Genomic DNA, 26,331 nt, shown 5'->3' on the forward strand with positions numbered 1-26,331 from the left:
AGAAATTGCAAGCATTTTTTTGTTTCCAGTCCCCCTTTTAAAATATTTGTAATAATTGTTGGAAAAATGTTTTTTATATATATATATATATATATATATATATATATATATATATATATACACTTCTGATTTCAGAACTAGTTACCCATCAATTTGTTGTGCATATGTAATTATAAGAGGTGATTATTCACTTATATGGGCTCACATTCATAACGGTCGTAACTACGACGTTGCAAAAATGAGTTTGACACTTGGTTGTGTCACTATACAGTGCTCAGTCTACATGTCAATCATTACATACAGCATAAGTCTTTGGTTTATTGTCACTTTTCATTGGTCAGCAGCAAAGGTTAGTGGTTGGTTTCTCACTCAGTCCATTTCTGAACAGTTACGATGGTTATGAGCATTTGTGGATTATTATACGTCACAAATTCCGTTATTCTCCTTCCCTTTCATATTGATAAATCATCTTTATCGTGCACGCGTGTAGTTCATGAGCCCAAGAAAGCTTGGCGAACTTCACTGGTCCGGCGTAATAACACTCCCTGAATTATTATGAAGTAAAACATTCACTACAATGTGATCCTTCATATACTGCAAAACAATAATAAATTAAAAACACACCAAAAAAAAACATGTTGGGTGACCTATAAGCGGTTGAATGTGAATGTTTGCAGAGCGCTGCCGTGCACTGCACACCATCCGCTGCAGGAAGTGACTTATCGCAGTGCTCACACCTTCGGAATGTTAATAATAAAGAATGTAAAATGACTACCAGGAGAGCAGAAATGGGGCGTCTTACATATTGGGGGAGCTCCGGAATAAAGTGCGTTTGTCGCCTCCGGCTTCTTCCCATCCGCGGACTCCAGCTGCGTCCGTTGGTAAAACTTTTCCACAATCACAAGAAAAAAGCAACCAAAAAAAAAAAAAAAAAAAAGAGGAGCGAAATTCCTTTGGTCGGTACGCGAACGATTTCACGGGTCACTTCGTCCTCATCGATAACGTTTTGACGATGAGTGGGTAATCGATGAAGGCGGCTGCGTGCTCGCGTGGGGAAAGACACCGGAGCGAGTGACAAATGCGCCGAGCGAGCGTACGCGCCTCTCCGGAGGTGACCATCAATCACACCAATCCCCACCCAGGGGCCGGACCGCCGCGACGAGCGGTCCCTGAACGCGCCACGAGGCGTTCAGTGACATCTAGTACAATACACAAGCTTGTGTGTACATTGGATTTTTTTTTTTTTTTTTAAACACATGAGCCACATTAGTCCTCGATAAGATTTTTGTTTTAAACTAGCAAAAAAATGGTAAAATATGTCAATGTCAATTTTGACAATAAAATAATTAGAATTTGTGATTGTATTTTTTAAAATTGTAATTAATTAAAAATATTAAATATTGTCTAAAATGTAAGTGCACATGTAAAGTTATGCACAACAAACCAATCAATTTGGATGTAGAATATGTACATGTGTTTATTTTGATCATAAAGGAACAAATATCATTTGAATTGTATTATTTCTAATTCATTTAAATAGAATCAATTATTGAATAAATGTATGTATCTATCTGAAAAACTGAAAAATTAACGATTTTTTTATTTAATTGACAAAACACCAATTAACCAATAAAACTTATCTGTAAAATATGCAAATATGTAAATTTTAATAGCAATTTTTTTTAATGGAATTATTTGAAATTAGTTTAATTATAATCCAATAAGACGTCATAAAATACAAAAAATACTTATGAAACTTTTATTATTATTTTTAAAATTTTATTATTTCCAGCGGACTAATTATTTATAATAAAACACTTAACTATTTTGAGAACTAATCAAATTTGTTTTAAATTACCGCAATGCGTTGCCGTCTTAAAACAAAGCTAATAATGTTAAATTTTTCTTTGACATTTTCATGAATCCTAATGTTTCGCCCCCTCATTTTGCTAAATAAATTAAGGCAAAGTTCTCAGATTGTCACTGTACAGTTCTGCACCACTGAAAACCACAAAAACACATTTATTGTTCACTTTATACCGCTCTGAAACTGCCCTATTAAACAAACAATAACAAAAAAAAAAGGTTGTTTCACCTGTTGCAATATGTATCCTTTATAATTCAGTCTTTCCCCTTATTTTGCTGATTTATTCATGTGACGTACAGGAGATTAACTCTGTTATATAACGATATTATACAATATTAGTAAGACCTGCATCTAGTTATTTGGATTGAATGGTAACAATAAATACCAGGAAATTCTATGTGGAGATACCACTCGGTTCTCTAAAAAAGGTAACCAAAATATTAAAAACAGCTCTTGGATTGCAGTGCAGTCCTACACCACTGACGACCAAAAACAATAAATGTATTGTTAAATCAACACATCAAAACAAACACAACTGATTGTTGCAGATATTGCAATGTAACCCTAATACTTCAATCTTCTTTGTAAAACGCACAGTGGATTACCTCTTAGTTATGTCACGATATTATATAATATTAGTATTCGTTCCAGGTATTCATTTGGATTGAATTTCAACACCAGCAAATTTTGTATTCTAAATAGCTCGGCGTGTGGTCAATTGCTGATTACAAAATAACAATCAATTGGATTATTCAAGAATGTTAATCTGTTTTCGGATTAACAGGATTCGTTGAATGTAACACTGCTATCTTGAAAACGTCATGAGATAAGATATTTTTGAAATATTTTTTAGTTGTGAAATGGTCATATCGAGGCAATTGCTTGACAGTGAATTAGGTTATCCTAATCATATTGTGATTAGTTTTTTTTTTTAAACATTGTCAATTATTATGTTTTTAGGAAAAAGGCATGTTTAATGTAAGAGGAATTACAATTTATTTAGAACACTACTGTTCCGCGGTCGCCTTATTTATCATTTTTGGAAGGGGAAAAAAAGAATTAATTGTTGATGGGAACCATTTGACATTATCTTAGTTCCCATACTCACTGACCGGACGTCAATCCGGAACGGACCAAAACAAAACTAGTTGACGCGGAGAAGGAAAACGCGTTTTTGATTTTTATTTTGTATTGTTATTTACAATGGCTGACGTTAAGGTAGAAATAGCAGCCTGTAGCTCTTCTTCTGCTGAATTGATACAGAGTACAAACGCAACGTCTCAGCCCAACAACCCGCTGTCGAGGAAGCTGAATAAAATATTGGAGACGCAGCTTGACAATGACAAGGTAATACTTGCTAAGAGAGCTAGCGGCGGCTAATTCGGCAAGCTAGGCCGTTTAAACCTCGCTTTAATAGTAGTATTACGCACAACTGTCACAGAAAACCGTGTTATATGCAATCTGGATGTACAAGGCAGTGATGCCTTGACATTTCGAAGACACTTTAGAGAATGTTGGCTGAGAAAATGAACAGTATAGGGCACCACGGTGTTTTAGTGGTTGAAACGTCTATCTCACAGTTCCGGGCAGAGGCGTCTAAAGTATTTACCTTCGTTACTGTTGAAGTATCATCTCAAGATTTTTACTCAAGTAAAAGTAGAAAAGTAGTGGTTTCAGAAGTACTTAAACTATAAAAGGTTAGGCTGCGTCACAGGAGCCTATTGTGCACCACCCCCAATAAAAAAATAAATAAATACATTCTAAAGGTCATAATGACTATAATGTTACATTAAATTGTTACATTGAAGGCTACCTTAAGTATTCTCCCCACAGCCTCGCAACGTACTGAGTCCAGGTCGTTACTAGGTCAAAAGAACATTTTGTCAATAACCAACTGATCATAATGGAAACTATAATTGTCCACAATGAACTTACAAGTATTGCATATACTGTAGCAATAATCTAAATTTAGATAACATTTGGCTAAAGTCGAATATCACGTCTCACACCTTCTCCACACCCTTGATAATAACAAACTTTCAGCTTACCTCAATATGCTTTTTCAAATCAGATGGCAAGTTTTGGAACGCCATTAGCTGATGGTATTTGGGTTCGCAGCGCATTTGAAAGAGTTGTTTTGGCATTCCGACCAGTTCTAAAAATGCTTCCAGGTAAGGCCGGCGATGTACAAGTGTTGGCTGGCCTTTCTGGCTATCAACCTCCTCGCTGCTGGTACTCTGTTAGGACTTTTTTGTTTGGATTCTCTGCCACGGACCATCTTCAGGCTATGTGTTTGCTCTCTATGTCCAAGTGTGACGATTTGTTACTTGTGCCATGTGCAGGTGCGAAGGATTGCGTACAAACCAGTAGGATTTCAGAATGCTATCTGTTCATACTTCTCATCCTACCACAATTAAAACCACTCTATCCTCGTGTGATTTATCTGGATATTATTATCATTTTTTTTTGTATGTGTCTTGAATGTCATTTTAATGCGTGGCCTCATTAAACCTGAACAGTGAGGGTATGTCGTATTCCATTTCGATCAAGCTGCTTTTGTGGCGTGATTGCAGGAGATGCTGGAGGCTCTGACGGCTCTGTCGGCGTTCTTCACCGAGAACAGCCTGCGCACACGGAGGAACCTGCGCGGTGACATCGAGCGAAGGAGCCTGGCCATCAACGAGGACTTTGCGCGGATATTTAAAGAAGTCAAAGACGTAATTATTACGCATTATTCAGCCGGTCCTTGCAGTCGTGTTTACAGTATCTTGTGAATCATCTACCACGACCCTGCTACGTTGCAGTTTTTTGTTGTGTGGAACATATCGAGGAAATCTGTGATCTATTGCGATCGTTTTGATGGGTTTTTACCGTATACACTGGTACCTTGACTTAGTAGTGCTTATGAGTTTCTCGAGTTACGAGTCCTCGCTTGGTCAATTTTTTAAATTTAACTTTGCTTAGTGTTGTGAGCCAAATTTAGATTTAAGAGCGAGCTCAAGATACGCCACCGCTTGAGAGATGTGGAAAAAAAGAAGAGTCGCACTCACCAATGCACTTTCAGCGATTTATTGAACGGGACAAACAGTCAATCACACAAATGCAAAATGGAAACTCTTGCATGGAGCAGGAAACTGTTCAACTCCAGCTTGAGTCGGCGCACGTGATGTCACCCACTAGGCCACGGCCCCCTGAAGTCTCATAATACAAATACTCTAGCTTGCAAACGTTCCCCCTATTGCGGGTTCACTATACTGTTTTTCCTTCGTTCTTTCCGCAGGAGCTGGAGAGCGTTCACGAGGACGTTCAGGCCATGACCACCTGCTGTGCGGAGATGACCAGCAGGTTAAAGGTGCTGTCAAATGTTTCGTCTTGGCATTTTGTTGAATTATTACTCATTTATAGGCGATGTGCGTTTGTGACTATTTTGACATTTGACAGGCTGCCAAGGATCAAACTCAAGACTTGATTGTGAAAACCAACAAGCTTCAAGGAGAAAAGTGAGCATACTGTCATTATCATCCATCCATCTTCAATAGCGCTTATCCGGATTATGTCGCTAGTTCATCCGGTCAAATCTGATGAATACCAAGTCAAAGTCAAGGCGAGTCTTTCATAAATATTAGCCAAGCAAGTCCCAATCATGAAACAATAATTAAGTAATATCACGAAAGGGAGGGATGATGTACTCGTCAACCTTTCTGAAAGTGAGAGCTACTTCCTGGTTATTGATTAATGTGAAGGACTACTAGTTTGATATACACTTCTGGGGCCTCTTTAGGTTCAACTTCATGTGAGTTACAGATTATTCTTAATGTAGCTGCAACAATTATTTTTGTAATCGACAAAACTATTACTCTTTTCCATAAATTATGATTCAGTTACTGGTTTGGTCTGTAACATGTCAGAAAATAGGGAAACATGTTGATCATTGCAGCTGCAAAGCAGATGTTTGCAAATGTCTTGCAGTATTTTGATTAAAAACAAAGATAATCAGTCTTCTTTAAAGAAGGACAACACAAATCTGAGAATATTTGCTCTTGATTGGCTGAAATCAGAGGTTTTGAACAATTTTAAGTTGAAAAAGGGCTCTAAACATTTAATCAATCAAAATAGTTGCAGAATAATTTGATAATCGATTAGTTGTCGATTAATGGTTGCAGCTCTAATCCCATTTCACAGTCCTGCAATTTAAAACATTCCAAAAAGTGCAAGACAATAAGAACTTTATTTGTGATAAGTGCAAGTCATGAATGATTCATGAGCTGCCATGAATATTTCCTCCACTATTTGCATAAGGAGGGCGGCGCCGGTCATTACCGCAGTTTCATTTTGCCGTTTGACATCCCCGTCAAGCTCGTTGAGACGCACATCAAAGCGGCCTCCTGTCTTGGCTCCCTAATCTCATCCAAGATGCGTTGTTGTTGTTGTTGTTACACGAGAAGACAATCTCCCAAACTTGCTGACGATACACATGAAGAGCTCATCCAGCCGCCGCCGAGAACACTCGGCCGGGCCTCTGTTTGTTAGTCTGTCAGAATGTACGCTCGTGAGTTTTGCTTGCACATTTATTAGATTGTGCGTTTGTTAGGCCGTTCTCACATCACTCAGAGCAGTCCATCAGTTAGTTTGCAAATTAGTTTGTTCATTCCTGTGTTTGCATGCTAGTCAGTTTGTTTGTTTGTCAATAAGACAGTTCACAGAATATTTAGTTACCTAGGTAGTTACTTAGTTAGTTCAGTAGTCCATTCACCCATTTATTAGTTTGTCCATTCACAAGTTTGTTAGCTGCACTACAAAAACTGAAAATCTTAAAAAAAAAAAAAAATTTTTTGAACTGAAAATATTTGCCTTGTTTGTAGTCATAAGTCTAAAAACTAATCTGATTACACTTAATATAAGACTCATTACCTAAAAACGTAAGTAAGAATTTATGATGCCATGTCTTGTAATCTGATATAGCGACTGTCGGGAACGGCGAGAAAAGTTGTCGTCTGAGTAGTAAATTTGGTAGTCCATTTGCACATTTGTTTGTCTGTCTGTCCACACAATGGTTATTCAGTTCATTAAGTTCATTCCTGAGTAAGTTTTTCCTTTGTTTGTTAGTCTGTAAATTAGTTATCTTGTTCTTTCGTTAGTTAAGTACCGTAGTACCTCGTTTTAATGGACCTAGATTTAGCAGAAGTAACGGACCGTCTGGACAGTACGTGTCCAAAAATTGTTTTCCAGTTGTCAGTTAAACCAGCATTGACAAAGTCTGTTAGTTCCAGAATTGGCCACTGTTGTTTACCAGCGCTGTGGCGCAATATAAGCAGAAACTGGGACGCAGATATTTCCAGGTCACAGGTATACAATATGACCAGATCCAGCCTACAGACATGCCCGTGCCTACGTGGCGGCCATGTTAAATGTGGCGACATTTCCAGGCATTGCATTGACGTGGAGGCCATGTTGGAAGGAGCTCTATCTATTGTCGCATTGAGCTCTCCGCAGAGAAAGCGCACATGGCTGTGGTGTTACCTTAAATAGGAATACGACACAGTATTCTCTGGATCCTGGAACAAGCTATTTTTGGTACAGTAACAGTTTTTTTTTTGTCAAGCCGTTCATCATGGCATCTAATTAGCAGATTTGGAAATAGGAAGCACACTAATTCCTATCGGCTCATGAAGGCGACCTGCCTCGACTTGCCACTAGTCACTACGGCAACAAGCACACCACCATGGTAAGTTTGGATAAAAATGTAAACTTTTCAAACATTTCCAAACTTATATAATAACTTATTAACTTATAACTTATAACTTATATAATAACTTTGTATTGTACTGGGTGTTTTTGGCCGCCAAAAAAAGTATAAAACAATAATTTTGTATTCGTAATATGGGTGCATATTGCCATCCAAAAAAATAAAGTGCTTCAATATAACAGACAATCGTTTGTAATGGATAGTTGTTTTTTTTAGTCCTTTTGCACATTTGTTCGTCAGTTTGTTTTTGTTAGTCCGCTCACATGCAAGTCAGTTTGCACGTTGATTAGTTAATTTGTTTGTTAGTCCTTTGGCACATTTGGTGGTTAACTTGTTAATGTGTTAGTCCTTTTTCACATTTGTTACTTAGTTCATTTGTGTGTTAGTTCTCCGCATATTTGTTCATTTGTTCGTACGTGTTTCCTTTGTTAGTTAGTTTGCACATTTATGGGGTGAATTTGTTAGTTACTTACTAATTACTTACAGATAATTTTGATTTGTTAAGCCTACTTGTAAGTTAGTTGTTACTAATTATTCACTGCCTTTGACTGCTGTAGAAGTCAAATGTCCACATTAACTGGGACGGCTGGCAGTAAATGAGTTTTAATCAGTTAGTTTGTTCGCACATTTGTTAGTTAATTTGTTAGTTTCATAGTCTGTTTAAACATTGGTCAGTTCGCACGGTCTTATTTTTTCAAGTTTTTTTTGTTCATATGTTTAGTTAGTATGTTAGTGTTCACAGACAAGACAACTGTCGTTTTTTTCAAAAGCGTCCCCTTTGATATGCGTTTTCAAATGTTTGCATATTCCAGTCTTCAAAACTCCATAGTCATGGAAAAAAAAGCCCAAAACAACTCGCTTCTATGCACCTTTTCAGGTGCCATGTAAGCGGCTCCTATAACCTTGCTTGCTGTTGGCTGCAAGCCAGGCATGGGCCTCATTTGCATGCATGGCTGTGACCTCCATGCTCAGTGACCTTGACGGGAACACGGCCATGTATTTGGCAACAAAAGGCAGTGGTGACAGCAGCTTTGATGTACCACCACCACCGTCGCAGCGGCAATTCCCTGACTGCTTGCTTGACTTCAACGAAAAGGACAGACATGACAGTCAACGAGACAGCGGAGGGATGAAGACTCAGTTTAGCACAAGACACACACTCCAGCTTTATGCTGAATTGAAATGGCGAACAGCAGAGGTGGCAAAAGCTCCTCACACTCCACACTTTAGTAGAAGTACAGATACTCTCTGGAAAGCTGTTGAGGAATAGGACTGTCACCACTGTCCTATTAAAAAAAAAAAAAAAAAATGCATACGTTTTTAGTATGTAGAGTTTCCCGATTCCTACCATTACCGCCATTTTCTTTGATTTAACACAGACTTGTAAATCTAAAATCTATTTTAGTAGACATGGGTTGAATTTGGTTAGTTTGATTTGATTTGGGGTCACTTTAGGATTCGATTTCAGTGTGAAATATATTGCTTTCTTTGAAGACAACAAATTCAATAAAAGTATTTATAATAAATTTAAAAATATATTTGTATGTGTATTTTTAGATTGGCAAGATTAATTGTATATGGTTAATGATAAGTGAAGTTCTTTTGTTCATTGCTGTTGTCTAATTTTGTGACGCACTTCCGATCAAGTGGGCGACTCTCGTTAAAGGTTTGGCATGCTCAGAAGCGCCTCGTCAATACAATAGATAAAACCGTTCCATCGCCCCGAGTGGCCGGTGTCACATCCCACTGTCATAACTCGACCCCAAACAGTATGTTAGGGTTCAGTACAGCAACAAAGTATTTGTACTTTGTTACTTCCCACCACTGGCGTGTGGTTCATTTTGGGAGCCCAAGTCCACTTTTGTGACATTTTCATTCATAAAGCAGCACTGACCTCTCAGCCAGATGGGAGAGCACGGTGGGCTTCGACCTTGTTACAAGTGACTTTTGGCGTTGTGAGTGCAGCCGCCGCTGTCTTTTTTCATTTTCCTCTGCATAATAGCCAGATTTGCCGCATAATCTCTCAATCTGAGCCGGCCCGGGGAGAGCGCAGGCCGCTACGCAGATGCCGGTGGTGATGTATGTTTACCCAGCAGGCCGGTCGTCCCCCCCGCCCCCGCCCCCGCCCCGAGCGGCTCGCTATCAGCCAGCGGCGTCATGTCATTTGTCAGCTCTAATGAAACGGAAAGGAGCGGCAGATTGCATGAGCAAAGGTGGTAGGCGGCCAACCAACAGGGGGGCGGGGATCCCGTGTTTACTCACCGGCGTTCTTTTGTCGTCCTGACACACCGCGGTGAGCGCCTTGCCGAAAGACGACGTCACCACCAATGAAACGAGCCACCTGGCCCGCACCGCCGCTCTTTTACATTTCACGTCGTCATTCGGAACGTGTCCCTACGTCTCCAAACGTGACCATGGGCCGAGCCGCAGGCCTTCCGATCTGAAATGACGAAAGAATGAATCACATATTTTCTCCACTGTGTGACACGTTAGCAAGACACTGTATGTTACAGTGAAAGTTTAGCAACAAGTATTTATAATTGCCTGTGTGTATTCATAGTTGAAACCCTCAACATACCACTAACTATAATCCCAAAACACTTTATCATTTCAAACTCGAGTTTAAACATTACCCTTAGAAACAAATGACTTACAGATAATTTGATTTTGAAAAAATGCACCAGAAGTGGGCCGTTACTTGCTTATTTGTGGTTTGCTTCAATTCACCTATTCACATATTTTTCTCTTGGCTCTATTTCAACTCTCTACTGAAAAGGCATTCACTTTCTTTTGCTCCTTCTGTTATGCCCTAAGATGCCGCCAATAAGAAAATAGCAATCAGTGTCAAGAGAGTTCACATATCCTTGTATGTCGGGGAGGAGCTAATTTTAGAGATGAAAGATGGTGCCAAATCAGTACTTTTATATCGTATAAAATATTATTGTATAAAAATGCTGAATAGGTGATTTTTTTTTCAGCGAATAATGGATTATTTAAAAAATCAGCGAATTGCTGAATGCACCAATAGCAAATTGCGACGACGCAGTGGAACACTATTTGGAGAGAGGCAATTAAAAAGTCAATTTTCCATTATATGTCCCCTCTCAACCCCCCCTGGTTTTCCCCATTTGAAGTCAAAGTCAATGTTGCCGGTATGACCTCCGTGGTGAAAATCCTGTGGAGAAGACAGCGTAAACAAAAGCCATCACGTTTGAGATGACTGTTAATCAGAGCCATCGCCTCTGTGCTCTCTAATGGGACTGTGAGTCTTGTGATCGCTGGCGCATGCCTAACTAACTGCTATGACACTGTAGCCTTTTGAAGTGGGTTCCCAATGCGGGCCAAAGTATCGGCACCGCAGCCATTAAAACTTACTGGAAAATGGAAACAAATCTCAACCAGTTTATACTCGTCTGGGAGGAGGAGTTTTTGTTGTTGTATTTTTTTGGTCAAAAATGTTCACGTTTATATTTTTTTGTATGTGAGGACAAAAATGTGGATTCTCAGATCTTAGTTTGCCAGTCAAGAAAATCTGAATTTGACCGAAAAGTTTCAAGGAGAATGTGAACTAAAAAAAAATATATATATAATAAATAAATAATAACGTTTTTTAAAAAATTAGTTTTCCTGTTTTTTTTTCCCTCTCACTCCCAGAACTTGGCACAGCGTTTGGCAGTCGAACAAATCAAAACTTGACAAAACCAAGTTCAATTCAGTCCTACAGATTAATAAGAATCCAAAAAGAAACTGTCCATTTTTTTCAGGTTTTTTTTTCCATTTATCTTAATTTTTTTCCACTCAAGAATAAAATTGCGTACTCTCATTTCTTGCAGTCGAACAAGTTGAAATTTGACCAAAATAGGATCCAAAACTCCGAACAGTCCATTCAAGTTCATACTGTTTACCAAGAATTTGCATTTACCTTAAAAAAATGGGTTGACACTCATAACTTGTAGTTTGGCAGTCAAACAAATTAGAATTTGAGCTTAAATTTTCAAAGTAAATTAGATCCTGTGGCACGAAAACTGGGCATTAATATTTACACCAGTCCAGGGTGTATCCTGCTTCTCTCGACCAAAGTCAGCTGAGATACTTCCGTCCACATATTGTACATTTGAGTGGATAGCAATCACGTCATGTCTGTTTCAAAATGGACTCCTCATGATCTCTGTTACTCTATTAGCAGTCTCTTAGCGAAATTAAGTTGTCGCCGGTACCGTTAGTGTTTCAGTGTGACAGAGCCATTAACAGGATTGTATTGCACAGCTTCAAATCATTGTCGCTCCCCGAGAGATAAAATCACTCGGTCTGTATGGCGGGGAAAACCCAAGCTGGTGAAACGAGACAAGACGACCACAATAACTGTTGTCCGTTGTTCGGTGTATTGCATTGTGTAATGATATCTATCGCCTCGGCTTTACATGACCTAGCGTGTGCTTGTTAAATAGTCTGGAAACCATAGTGAGCTCATCCTGTGTTTTACTTCTCACTATGCTGGCATTTGGTTGCCTCGCTCTGGTATTTCTTAATCACCCACAGAAAGAAATGCCTACGAAAGTCTTTAGGAAACCACTTTAATCAATTCATTCATCAATCAGGGGTTGGGCGAGCTCCCTTGGTTCTCACTGAATCTTAATTCCTCATAATAGCGAGACATTTTCGGCCCACTTGTCTTCCACGGGTGACCACTGACCTCACAACAGGGCACAAATTCCCACAGACACGCTCCAAAATCTTGTTGAAAAGAAGTAGAAAAAAAGTGTCTCGAGTTTTGGGACACCCTGTATGTATCCATAAGTGTATAGGATAGGTCATTTTGGATGGATTTTTGCAGAACAGCACTCATATAAAAGTAACAATCAGATGCAATTTAGAGTGGCATTCCTCAAGAAAATGCTGTAGGTCCACTATAGTTTTCTAACAAAGTTGAACACTCCTCGTCCTTGTATCAAGAACATCAAGCCGGGGGCTTGTAACAGACAGTGGACAAAGAAACTGTTTCTTCCCACAAATAAGCCATCCAAAAATTTGGACTAGCATTCCTCAGGAAAATGTTTAAGGTCATCTATTTTTCTACAAAAGTTCAACTCCCCTCATCCATGTAGCTAAACCAAGTCAGCAAACCCCACAAATGTCAGGTCAATCTCCATCTTCCCATAGAAACACTCCAAAATCTTGTCGAAAGTCTTCCCAGAAGCTGCTCAAGCAGGAACACCTCCAGATTTGTTTATGATGTATTGTGTATATCACAAAGGATATTTTGCTCGGACCCTCCATATCCCGGTCACCAGCTCTTCCAGCTCCTCCCCTGAGGTAGGCGCTACCTATCAATGCAAACTAGAACTAGCAGACATTCCAACATCTTCTTCCCTCTTGCAATCAACTTCTTAAACAGCTAACCTACAATTCCATTGCAACATGCTGCCAATTTTTTTTGTCTTGAGTTTGTTGTCACATTTCTGTCAGGCCAATTATACATACTCGTGCACTCACTGTAGTAGTCTCGCCACGCGGCATTATTTGCATATCTGATGTTGGCCAATACTGGCCACTCATGCCCGAGTACCATCTGCCCCACTTGCTCACTGACTGAGGAGTATCTGCAACATTTGCACAATCAACATTGTCCCAGATTATCGCGCTACTAGTCACTTTAAACTGTATACACTCCTTGAAGTCTCGGCGACCTTTGCACAATGGTCATTGCACCGGACTATTGCTCTCATAGTCATTCTAAGTGCCAGAGGACTCTGCATCTTTTGCCACAATTGTCCAAAAAATATATATACATATTGTACAGGCATTACCGGATAACTCGCAACCCTTTATTGCTCAGTGACTGTTTTTCTCAATGTCTTTATGTCTCAAAAGTGTTCTCCGTCAATTGACTGTTTATTGTCGTGCTAGAGCGGCTCCAACTACCGGAGATGAATTCGTTGTGTGTTTTTTGGGCATATTTGGCAAATAAAGATGATTCTGATTCTGATACTCCAAGTGTCCATCCAAAAATAATATTTAGACACAATTTCGAGAGGAGTACTTCAGGAAATGTTTAAGGTCCACATTAGTTTTCAGGAAAAGTTGAACTCTCATTTTCCTTGTAGCAAGAACATCAAGTCAAAGGTCTTGCAGCAGAAGTAGTCAAACATTCCTGCAGACTCCGACGTGAAAGTCATGAAGAATCAAAAGTGGGGAACAATGCAATAGTTTATTCAGTTCACAATTCACTTTCTGTTGGTGGCATGGCCTTGTATCCCCATACTTTTATCCATATACTGTATAAGTATAGTGTATATCCCAAATGTGATTTTGCACAACAGCATTCCCAATAGCTATGCAAAAGATATAATCAGACAAAATTGGAGTGGAGTTCCTCAGTGATATGCTTTAGGTCCACTATTATTCTAAAGAAATTGAACCCTCCTCATCCTTGTAGTGGAATGGCATTGTGCCGCACTACTTTAGTCCAGATATAAGTACATATTATATTATCACAATCATAATTATGTGACAATAATCTGACATCCATCCAAACCTACATTCAGACACAATTTAGGGTGGAGTTCCTCAGGGAAATGGTAGGTAGACTCATTTTCGTTAAGAATTAACCCCACGTTTAAAACAACAGACCTCACAAATGGACAGAAATGTTGCATGTGAGTCAGTATTCGAGAGTTACTCTCTATCAAGTGAAGTTAGGCATTATGCAGCATTATGAAGATGAGGACTAACCAGGCTAAAGTAGTTTATTTAAGACCTTCTCTCCTTAACACCTTAGACAGGCTTGTGTACCTTGTCTCTTTGTTATAGTTTCTGTGTGCAGTGCGTTTTTTTCACCACAGAATGCATGATCCAATTACCACTGTGCATACATTTGCATTTTATGGATTTCAAAATATAAAGGAAGGCGATCATTTCGTGGGGATGGGGAACGCCAACACGGAGGCGGTTTTGAAAAACGTGCGCATGGTTAGGTTTGATAAATGAGCGCGTTGGCATAGTATATTGTATTAATACTTCATGGAAAATGTAGCGGAATGTTGGAAATTGGGTTCTTTGCCCCCAACCTTTATTTATTTATTTATTTATTTGAAAATAAACTTCTGCTCCTGTGTACAGTTGTGATGATGGAACGTGGAATTGAAAGTAGCCTAATTTGAAGCTTTTCAGTGATTTGTTTATCCAGGTCTTGGCTTTAACTCATCTCTTGCCGTATGTGCTTTGCATGTTGTATTGTAATGAGAAATCGTTAAAATTGTGATTTGACTCATTAAGAAAACTGAACAGAAAAGTTATAAATTTGGCTATTTTCCCCATTAACGTTAACAAGCATATTCTCAGAACTAGGAAGGGTTCAGCAGATAGGAGAATAAGATCCAAAACTCACAACAGTCCATTCAAGGTTGTACTATTTACCCAAAATTTTTATTTAACTTAAAAGATTTGTGGACTGTCAGTACTTGTATAATTTAGCAGTCAAAGTGGAATTTAACCTAAAATTTCAAAGAAAATTTGATTCTTATGTTGAAAAAGAAGGCAAACGAAAACCCTGCATAATTTTTCACCAATGTTTTGCTTTGTTTTTTAACAACAAAAAGAAAGAAATGTGGACACTCAACTTAGTTTGACAGTCAAACAAATCTGAATTTGACCTCACATTTCAAAGAAAATTCATTTCGGAAGTCACTTAGGAACTATTTTGTAGAAATTTGCATGTACCTTTATTTCGCATTAAAGAAAAAAAATCTGATTTACAAGATTTGGCAGTCCGACTACTTGGGATTTGACTAAAATTGGACTCTCACAATCTTTGGCAGTCAGACAAACCGGAATTTGTCTTAAACTCTTTCAGAAAGGTTTTCAAAAGAACCCACCTTAAAAACTCTGCTTTCACAATTTTCCAGTTTTTTTTTTCAGTTTCTAAAATTTGGTTTAAAATTCAAGAAAAATGTGGTCCCCAAACTCTTTATTTGCTGTCTTTGTGTGTGTGTGTGTGTGTGTGTGTGTGTACTGTGTCAAAAAAAAGTGATTCATGCTTATTTTATACCTATTTCGTGCCCACAAATTAGCATTTTGTGCACGCGTTATGTCTATATTGTGACTACAATTTAAAAAAACAATTGAAATCCTGTATAATTTCTGGGTTTCCGTCGTATTTAAAAGTTATGAAGTTTGAACCCTGGTGCCCTTTAATTCTATTTCTATTATTTGTTATTTTGACCTTTTACAATTTTTATTTTTTATTTTTTTGTGGAAAATACCAAATGAAAGGCCTGACAGCCTCCTACAATTAATTTTGAGTCACTTTGCCTCTCCTCACCCTTTACAAAAAGAGCTAGTGATTTACTGATCCAGCCTGGTTGCATGTGGACAAGAGGGACCGTTATCCTGACCTGAGTTCCCAGTATGACTCAGGCTGTTGCCATGGCGACTATCACCCCACAGAGACACAATCATAGCAATGCCTCTGCTGTCCAATAACCATCTATTTATAATTCTTTTGTGTGTGTGGGTGGGGGGCTCTGTTATTTATGGGACACACAATCCTCACTTTTTTTTTTTTTTTTTTAAAGGCATGAGACTGCCACCTGCTGGTTGCATGTGACTATTAATGCTTGGAACTACCCTATTTTCATGTTGTTTGATGAAAAGCTTTTGATTTTGCTCCAATTTAACTGCCTGGCAGGCAAGAAAGCACATTCTGAATTATAAACCAAAGTGATTAATCCCAGTGTTCAGAGAGGGAGGGAGGGAGGGAAATGCATTTGGATTAAAGCTGTATAGTTAGACTGTGTATTAGAAATATTAGAAGACTGTGTATTACAGAAATACATAACTGTATTTACAAATGATCTGACTTCTCCCTTAGCCATCGCCTGGAGATGAGGGCCCAGGTGGCTCGGGCCTTCCTCGCCAAGTTCCAGCTGTCCAGTGAGGAGATGAGCACACTGCGAGGGGCCAGGGATGCTCCCATTACAGAGGTAGATTCAGTTTTATGCAATTGTCAACTAAGTGTGGTACACATATACTGACAATAGGGGCAAATTTGAGCATTTACCTCCCTTGTGATCAAAGTCTGCAATGGCGTGATTATCGGAAGATCCCTGAAAGATTACCCTGAGTGATTATTAGGTGGTGTGGGGTGTGTCGAGAGTGATTTTTAAAGGATGATCCATAGCGATTATCCTATGGTATTGAGTATGTTAAGAGTGATTTACGACCATCTTATGATGTTGGGTGTGTTAACTGATTTTTTTAGAAAGATGATCTTGAGCAATTATCCTTTGGTAGGGGTTGTGTTAAAAGTGTTTTTCTTTAACTAGCTGATCCTGATCAGTCATCCTCGATGTGGGGTTTGTTAAGGGTGAAGATGATCCTGAGTGGTTATGTGGTGGCGTGCGGTGTGTTTAGAGCGATTTATTTATTTGATTAACCTGAGTGATGTTTAAGAGGATTTTTAAAAACAATGATACTAAGAGTATTTTTATTTTTTTTAAAGATTATCTTGTGCCATTATTATTCTTATTCTTATTATGGGGGGTGTTTAATATATCCCATCACGAATCCTTGTTCCAAAGTTTGACCGAGCCACAGGCTCTGTGAATGCGACACACAACGGAACGATAGCCAATCAGGGAGCGACCTTAATTTGCGCTGTTGCTGGCCACAAATAGAGAAGCAGCTGGTTGTGTTGAGTGTTTCACATTTCGACAAATTGGTTAAGATGTTACAAGTGTATGTATGTAATATATACTCCACTGAAGTGTTTCCTCGGGTGTATATTTTTTTTCTTTTCTATCAGCTGTCTTTTTATTGATTGATTAATTTGTTTTCACAGAACTTCTTCAAAGCCCTCAGTCGAGTGAAGCACATCCACGAGGATGTTAAAGTACTGCTGCGGACCAACCAGCAGACTGCGGGGTAACGGCTATATCGTTTATTTATTTTTTTGTATATCTGACACGCTGCAGCCTACGCACGAAAGTAACGTAAATGTCATGTAGGCTGGAGATTATGGAGCAGATGGCCGTGTTGCAGGAAGCGGCGTACGAACAACTGTACCGCTGGGCACAGAGTAAGTCCGGCACTCCACGACCTCACCGTGCTAATGAATAGTTAATGGCGTATTTCCTCAAATAGTGGCCGGCTGTGTAATAGACACTCTGCCACTTGAATAGACGCCTCCATTTTGCTGTCAGGAAAAATAATGGTTTGCAACTGTACCTACACTGTAATCTCAGTTCATAGACACTGTGTCCAGAATGTTCTAAACCAACACTGGCTCATTTAACCATATCCCCTCACTAAGCGAGCGTCCATATTACTTGCTGACATGCTAATCATAATTGGATTGCATTTTCATTCATGAAGGCAACACTTTATCACAAAGCGGCCGAGTTACACTTTTTCAATTAGTGTAGCGAATCCGTGCATGTATTATGTCAATTAGTAACAATTCAGAACGGCTCACTCACAGACATATTTTCCGAAATGGGCAAATAACAAAAGATGTATTTGGTTATTTAATTTCACGATTGATGGGTGAGACTTAACTCTTTGTACACTGTGTAAGTAATTAAGAGGTCAACTTTCCAACTTTCCATACTATGTGCCCAGGTGAGTGCAGAGGTCTGACCCAGGAGACGTGTGATATCAGCCCCATACTGACTCAAGCCATGGAGGCCCTACAGGACCGTCCTGTCCTTTACAAGTAACACACGCACACACATTGCATTTGTCCTGTTGCTAAAATCTAAAACCAACACTAGAGGGAAGTGCAGCTCAGTATGTCAACTGGCTTACAAAAGACAGCCAGTGTCAGTCCTCTGGTACGTTTACAGACTTGTTGGGATTCGCATTACTTTTTAATGCAACCAACTAGAACATATACAATAAAAAGCTTTTTTATACTCATTTAACAACACATGAAGCGAACATGAGCAATCATGCTTTTTTTTTCACTTTCACTTTTTCACTTTCACTTTTCTGACAATCACGTTGTACTGACACACTTTGTGTGGCATGCAGTTATTATCCTTTGCGGTTACAACATTGTGAGCGCAACTTTATTTAGTGCAAATCATGGGAGTAAATACGTAGGATGAGTATAACAAATACATACACGCGCACAATAAAGCCACCTATATTTTATATTTTGTCTTATTTGTTCACTGATTTCACCAATTTGTTTTTGATATGTTTACAGAAACTTATGTGTTAATAAACAGCTTAAATCAAGCTATGTTGGACTCCTTGTGGAGCTGTTCGCTATCAGCCAAACTGTAATAATAATAATAATAATAATAATAATAATAAAATAGTTATGGTGTCTTATTTGATCTCAATGTGGATGGAGAATGGTGTTAAATGATCATTGTGAGGATTCACCATGAAAAAGGGTGTGAAACAATTTGCCCCGACACCAGTTTCTGCGTTATACCCCAAAATCTGGTGCAGGTTTTGACAAAGTCCTTACAAGGGAATTCGCCCAAATGAGATCCCATCTGTTGGATGGGCGATGCTAAATTGCAAAACTCTTTTGCCGACATAGCGTGACTTTTAAAGGTGAAGGTTGAAGAGCGTTTCGAAGCATTCCGCATTAAAAGTTAGGGTTTGAAGGCCATCGCTTAATCGGCTGCTTTTTGCAACGCATTTCTTTCAAGTGCCCATCTGTACTTGAAATTCCAGGAAAAGTCTTTGAAAAGGTTACAAAAGGTCTCCTGGCGTCCATTAGTGTAGCTTGTTCCTCGAAAGTCTACTCAATGTACTCAAGATGATTCATGACTTGAACAACATATCACATGCTCCTCCAGTGTTATGCTTTTTTATTATTATTATTATTATTTTTTAAATGGCCAACATTCCCTCTCACTGTGTGGAAATACACTTGCCCCCCTCTCCTTCCTCTACCATGTGTGTGCAAGGTCATGCTCGCAGACTGGCCTTTCCTGGATTCTGGATTCAGCACTATCTGGTGTTTAGTCTCACAAAGAGCTCGCCTTCCTTATGGAAACGCTGCCAGGGTTCCTGATTTGTTTCACAACTGACCTCCGATGTACAAAAACACAGCAGCTTCCCACGCGGCCTCCGTTACCCCCTTTTGCCCGCAGGTACACCCTGGATGAGTTTGGGACGGCGCGCAGGAATGCAGTGGTGCGCGGCTTCATCGATGCCCTGACGCGCGGGGGGGCGGGCGGAACCCCCCGTCCCATTGAGATGCACTCGCACGACCCAATGAGGTAAAAATCACTATTAGGACGTGGACATCCATTTTGTTCCTGTGAAAGTGGTTTCAGTGACTCATTACAGTCATACCTCGACTTAAGTGCCCCGACTTACAAGATTTTAGAATTACGTGCTGTTGGTTGCTTGTTTTTTATTTTTTGTTTGTTTGTCTTGTTTTGTGTTACAAGAAAACATGTAATTTACGAGTGAGCGTTGAGACACTGCCACTTGATGGCCATTGCGAACTGCACAACATCCGGCCACCATCAGTTGGCGTGCTTACCTTGCAGTGAAAGCAAGGGTATTTGTTGTGTTTTGTGCTCTCGTTTCCATTTTTTGAGCAGCTGTTTTGCCAAATTTATTTTTTCTGATCATGTATGCTAAGAAGGTGAGTGCTGAGAAGAAGTGCATGATGTGCATTGAATTAAAGGTTGAAATTATAGCAAATCACTTGGCGAAGTAGAGCAAGTGTAGTACTTCTACGATCTGTACTATACTGGAGCTGCCAGCCTCGGGCATTAAAATTATTTTGAAGCTGTGGACCTCTGTGCATGAAAGGACAGAGAGGCTGCTAAAAGTAAGCAAAGCGTGGGTGGAAAAAGGCTAAAAACAGTCAAGATTAAGTTCAGTGAAAGTTAAGTGGAAAAATTGTAGCAATTAAGGAAAAACATTTACGTTTTTTACATTCCTTAGTAATGCACCAAAAAAGCAAATTCTTGGCTGGAACCAAAAACAGAAAATTAGGAAACAATAGGCGGAAAAACAAAGTACCGAAAGAAATTATTATGACAATTATTAGTAAAATTGCATTTATGGTTATGACTTTGTACTAACCTCACTAAAAAGCCGATCACACATTTTTTTTCATATCAGTCGATATCAATATATTTCACAATATGAAACAAATCGCGTCGTATCCGCAAAACAGCGAGACTGCGACGCCCACGGAGCACGCCACCTCGTCGTTGGTGGCCCTTTCGAGCTTTCACCAGAGACGCTCGCACCGCCCGCCGTTTTTGCTCGCATCATCAACATCCTGTTTCGGCCGAAAACCAACAATGCACTTTTGGGCCATTTCCCACCGAATATTTAGTGTATCACTAATTTTGATACAATACAGTGCTATTTGTCTTATTGAAAATCACATTACAAAGAATGTTAAGAGCGTGAAACGGGTTAATGGCATTTTCATTCGTTTCAATGACGAGCGTTGAGTTGAGAAAAAGAAAGGACTTCAACTCGTAAGTCAAGGTACAGTCACTGTATAACCGTAGTCATCATTCCTTGTGTGTTTTGGACATACTTGGCAAATAAAGATGATTCTGATTCTGATAAGAAAAACGCACACAAGCCCTTTGTTGTTATTGTGTTAAATATAGCCACCAAATGGCCAAGTTGACATTAATGATTGTGCTTTTGTAAACTAGCGTGTCTCTGTTCGCAGCCCTCTTGCTAGTGTAACCAGTGCACATTATGTACAAATATTGAAATTAATTCAATTGAAGTTGGTTAAGCTCCTTTCCATCGAACGGTTTATGAATCTTTAGGTTGAGATGTTAAAACAAATCATTCCTGTGGCCTTTAGGGATGCACATGGTAGTTATGTTTATTTGGCATTATGGTTATGAGTGGGTCTTTGGGAAAATTTCTCGCCTGAAGTACCTGTAAAGTTTATCGAAGCACCATTTGAAATCTGAGTTCCGATTGACATTTGAGGTTCAACCTTTTGACCGCGTACGGCTCTTACGGAGCGGATATTTGACGAGCGTGTGTCCTGGTCATGCCGCATCCTCGTCCTCCCGGGAGATTTTCTCAGAATGGCCACAGATTGGCCTTTAGGTAGTTGGAGGAATTACCAATTCTGAGAACATCGAGTTGTTTCTTAACGCGTCCGCCACTCAGACATACACGCACACACACACACACACAAACACACACACGCACAAACACAATCATTCTACTTTAACCTTGTTGTCTTTGCAAGCGTTATATAACAGCCAATACGGCGTGGTGGTCTTTAGAGGGGAAAATAAACATGATGGCCCATGATTGCGGTACGTGTGTTCCCGATGTGTTAAAATTAGCCCCCCTGCCGTTAAGGGGCGGGGGGGTTAATTCACCTTGTCTGTTCTCGTAGGTACGTGGGAGACATGCTGGCCTGGCTACACCAAGCCACCGCCTCTGAGAAGGAGCACCTGGAAGCGCTGCTCAATCAAGTCACTCTGCAGGGTACGCTGATGTATCAAGTATCCCCCCACGCAAAAATTGTCAGCTTCCCCAAATTTGCTGTCAAAATATTTAACACAAACCTTTATTTCCCACCTTTAACAAATCTTCTAAAATTACTCCAGCCGACACAAATCCACTTTTTCAAATCATTTTTAGAGAATATATTTCAAGGTGTTTTTGATGTTCATATATCGTTTTTATTTAATTTATTTTTTGTTATTTAATGTTTTGCAGTGTCTCACTCTCAAGGAGTGAGACACTGCAAAGGAGTGTTGGTGTCCCCTTGTTGGAAAATCTTTTATTCACTTCACTTTGTTAGTCTATCAAAATGACTCTAGCCTATACTGTACAATATACTGTACATATCAAATATCAGTTTTATTTTTTTATCCCTTTAAAGTCTTGTATGTTTACACAAATGACCTTTTTATTGAAATAACGTAAACAATTTATATAAAACCTATTCGTAGGAAGTGGGCGGCACGGTGGAGAATGGGTAAGAGCGTCTGCCTCACAATTCTGAGGACCGGGGTTCAATCCCCGGCCCCGCCTGTGCGGAGTTTGCATGTTCTCCCCGTGGTTGCGTGGGTTTTCTCCGGGCACTCCGGTTTCCTCCCACATCCCAAAAACATGCATGGTAGGTTAATTGACAACTCTAAATTGCCCGTAAGTGTGACTGTGAGTGCGAATGGTTGTTTGTTTGTATGCGCCCTGCGATTGGCTGGCAGCCAGTTCAGGGTGTACGCCGCCTCCTGCCTGAAGATAGCTGGGATAGGCGCCTAGTGAGGAGAAGCGACTCAGAAAATAGATGGATGGATATTCATAGAAGTATTGCATACTGTTTGTATTTATTTTTTGTTATTTTTTTTTAGTTTGTGCAGTGTCTCACTTTTCTCACACTTGAGGACTTAATGATACTTTGAGTTGAATTTTAAAACTACGTAAGCCTGAAATATTTTAAACCTTTATTGTTGAATTAGTTTATGTTGCAGATTGTGCACTTATCATTGCAGCAGAAAGGCAGCCTTGTAGAAAATAGTAAAATGCACTAACTTTTGCTGCGTGCTTTGAATGGGAAAAAAGTAGTGCCATCTTAAAAGCCAGTAGACTGCAATTTTACATAAAGGATGAAGCAACAGTACTTTGTGGAATGAAGAAAATTGCAGTTTTAATAGCTTTGAATTGAACTTCTTTTGTCCAGGCGTGGATGACAACATGCAAGAGGTGGTTGGACACATCACAGAAGGAGTGTGTCGGCCTCTGAAAGTGAGCAGCTAAAATAGTCCTAAAGCTCTTGTTGTGGGTGATAGGTTGTTACGTTCTGACACTATCCCACATGTTCGGAAAGGTCCGGATGGAGCAGGTGATCGTGGCCGAGCCGGGCGCTGTATTGCTTTACAAGCTGTCCAATCTGCTCAAGTTCTACCACCACACCATCAGGTCTGTTCTTCCAGTGTGCATTGTCGCCACTGCATCTTTTGTCACGGCTTCACACCCTGTTAAATACGTGTGTGCAGCTCCATCCTGGGAACCAGCGTAGCCTCTTTGCTAATGACGATGGAGGAGATGCACATACTCAGCAAAAAGATGTTTTTCAACAGCCTTAGCCTTCATGCAAGCAGACTTATGGACAAGGTACACTCGTGCAAGAAGAAAAGCCTCAGTTTGTCCTGAGAGGAAAGTCATTGTACCTATAAGGTGCACAATACGGGTTTGTAACTATTGTTCCCATAGGAAAGAATGGAAATATTAAGCCTTTACTAGCTGTTAGCTTAGCTGTTTGACATTCTTAGCTGTCATACCAGTGTAAAATAAGTTAAATTAAATGTAAAAACAAGTAAACAGGTACAATTTGACAAAGGTGTGAGTTGAAGATCATTTGGATGCTTCAGATGTGCCTCTTAATTGGTCACAAAACACGTACGTTAGGCCAATTAAAGACTAAATCATCATCAGCGTTGACAAAAACTTGAACACTATCTCGTCAGTGTTAACAAGGTAAGTACGTTAAGTTCATGGAAGACTAAATCGTCTTCAGTGTTTACAAAAAAGAAACGCTTGGTTCATCGAAGACTCAAAATTTTCAATTTGCATGTTCACGAAAGACTCCAAATCGTCCGCGATGTTAACGAAAACTCATAACGTTAGGTTCAGTGACGAATCCTCACAAAAAAAGTGACATGAGGTAAAATCCATGTTGTTGACATTTCAATGTGTACTGTCATGCAAGAGGTTCTGTATCAACCCCTCCACAATCAACACGTCTATTTCTAGACCTCGTGAACATTTACCCCGCTGCGTCCAAGTGGCCCATGCTGACCACCCAAAAACACTGCGGACTTCTTAGCATTTTGGCGAAATTGCCGTCCAAATGTACCACGGCACGCGCTTTCCACGTAGCGGGGTCCGGCTGGCTCACGATCGATAGCCGGTAGGCCAACGATCCCAGTAGCCCCGCTGCTAATCCGATTGAAGGCCCCTCTGGGTTTCAGTGTCGATTGCAGCTCATGCCGGGAACGCGCTCTTCTCGTAATGACCGCCATTAGGTGCACAAAGGATGGCCTGGCTCTCTTTTTTCTTGTCCGCGGGAAGATTTAATCACAGCCCTTTTCATTAGAAGCACGACTGAGTCACAGATTACCTGTGTCGAATATACTGCTATGATGACAAAGGTATTGGGACATCTGCAATAAGAAAATGTGGATTTGGACCCCACTTTGTTGCTATGACAGCCTCTGTTCTGAGAAGAATTTGCGCAATATGTTGCAGCTTTTTTAAAATGGCAGATCTTCAGAGAAACCTGTTTGGGGATAGTATGTAAATTAATATAATGGTGACGTTACATTTTGGCAAAATTCAGAAGACATTTTCAGAAACAGGCAGCTCATTGACTTTTTTGTTGAAAATATTGACTTGTTTGTTTAATGCCCCCTTGATGGGTTGGCAGACACTAGAGAACTACGAGCATTTGAAGATATGCAACTAAGAATGTTGTCATGAGTGACACCGATTCGCCGCATGGCTCGAGATGAACGTCAGTGGCTTTTTTACTTGTTCATCATTCACTAAACGACCTCATCTTTTGTCACAATCGCAACACACATTCTACTCCCTACCGCAACATATACTTTGTTTCTTCCATACATACTGTGTTTGAGTGTAAGGTGCCTAAACTTGTCCGACGTCCAACGTGTTGGCATTTCTCTCCCTCGTAATCGACGTGCCAAACCGGGCTTGGCCCCCTAATCTTTTATCTTCAACTAAAAATCTGTGCTGATCTCATATCCAAAGCAATGCAACGCCGCCATCTACAGATTGTTGTGCTATTTAGGCTTTTTCTGTCTGAAAACTCCCCTGAAAGCCATGTCGCTAACATTTTGTGAGTTGTGTATGTCTCCCTTTATGGGGTGTGTCTGAACTCATTTTTAAGGATCACTTTTTTAATAGGTGGAGCTCCCACCTCCTGACCTGGGCCCCACCATTTCCCTCACCCAGACGTTGTCCCTCCTCAGGGAAATTCTGGCTTCTCACGACTCCTCCGTGGTTCCCGTGGGTGCTCGTCAGGCTGACTTTGCCCAGGTGAACAGTTGTGTTTCTCACCCGTCCCGTTCTATTTTGTGAACGTCTTTATAGTTCACGTGCGCCCCCTTGGCCCACTCCCAGGTGCTCTCCTGCATTCTGGACCCCCTCCTGCAGCTGTGCACGGTGTCAGCCAGTAACCTGGGCACGGCCGACATGGCCACCTACATGGTCAACTCGCTGTACGTCATGAAAACCACGCTGGCGCTCTTTGAGTTCACCGACAAGAGGCTGGAGATGCTGGAGTTCCAGGTGTGGATTTGCTCAATAAGAGCTTCCATTAACACAGTGGAGAATTTTCTCCAAGGACCCCCTCATAATCCTCAGACCAACTAAAGATAACTACCACATGCGAAGGTTGCCTCTTTTTACGAAAAAATGGTCAATGTTATGATAACAAATTCATAGTTTTCATAGAAAAAAGGTTTATCATGGTCTGAAAATATTCATTTAGTTTCCAAGAAAAAAGGTCTAAAAGTTGTTCTTGTAAAGTGTAATCTTTACAAAAAGAAAAGCGTATTTTGTCTAGATAAAAAGTCGCAATGTTACGAGAATTTTTCCAAGATAAAATAGTAATATGAGGATTATAAACTCCAAAGTTTAAAAGGGATAGAAATTAGTATTTTAACAAGTGAATTTAAAAAAAATATCATTTTTTCTAGTCTTTCTTTCTTGTCTTGTTACC

General features: G+C 39.9%; 2 protein-coding genes across 3 annotated transcripts in view; one reads left to right on the plus strand and one right to left on the minus strand.

The window, feature by feature from the left end:
* The window catches only part of LOC133405062 (LHFPL tetraspan subfamily member 6 protein), a 58,721-nt gene extending 57,608 nt beyond the window's left edge, over positions 1–1,113 (minus strand). Inside the window, exon 1 of the mRNA XM_061681706.1 lies at positions 803–1,113. The gene's annotated coding sequence lies outside the window, so the exon portion shown is untranslated. The remainder of the gene's footprint in view (positions 1–802) is intronic.
* A 1,888-nt stretch (positions 1,114–3,001) lies between these two features.
* cog6 (component of oligomeric golgi complex 6) overlaps positions 3,002–26,331 on the plus strand; it is a 30,157-nt gene continuing 6,827 nt past the window's right edge. The window contains exons 1-15 of one of the 2 annotated variants that reach the window (XM_061680783.1): positions 3,002–3,214; positions 4,441–4,584; positions 5,148–5,219; positions 5,309–5,367; positions 16,483–16,594; positions 17,452–17,534; positions 17,618–17,688; positions 18,231–18,324; positions 19,724–19,852; positions 21,976–22,067; positions 23,269–23,333; positions 23,416–23,507; positions 23,585–23,702; positions 25,515–25,646; positions 25,701–25,898. In XM_061680783.1, the coding sequence (XP_061536767.1) occupies positions 3,071–3,214; positions 4,441–4,584; positions 5,148–5,219; positions 5,309–5,367; positions 16,483–16,594; positions 17,452–17,534; positions 17,618–17,688; positions 18,231–18,324; positions 19,724–19,852; positions 21,976–22,067; positions 23,269–23,333; positions 23,416–23,507; positions 23,585–23,702; positions 25,515–25,646; positions 25,701–25,898 (1,605 nt within the window). In that variant the 5' untranslated portion in view covers positions 3,002–3,070. The remainder of the gene's footprint in view (positions 3,215–4,440; positions 4,585–5,147; positions 5,220–5,308; positions 5,368–16,482; positions 16,595–17,451; positions 17,535–17,617; positions 17,689–18,230; positions 18,325–19,723; positions 19,853–21,975; positions 22,068–23,268; positions 23,334–23,415; positions 23,508–23,584; positions 23,703–25,514; positions 25,647–25,700; positions 25,899–26,331) is intronic. The other variant, XM_061680784.1, reaches the window with a different exon arrangement.

This window comes from Phycodurus eques, chromosome 7 (assembly GCF_024500275.1).
Source record: "Phycodurus eques isolate BA_2022a chromosome 7, UOR_Pequ_1.1, whole genome shotgun sequence".
Lineage (NCBI taxonomy): Eukaryota > Metazoa > Chordata > Actinopteri > Syngnathiformes > Syngnathidae > Phycodurus > Phycodurus eques.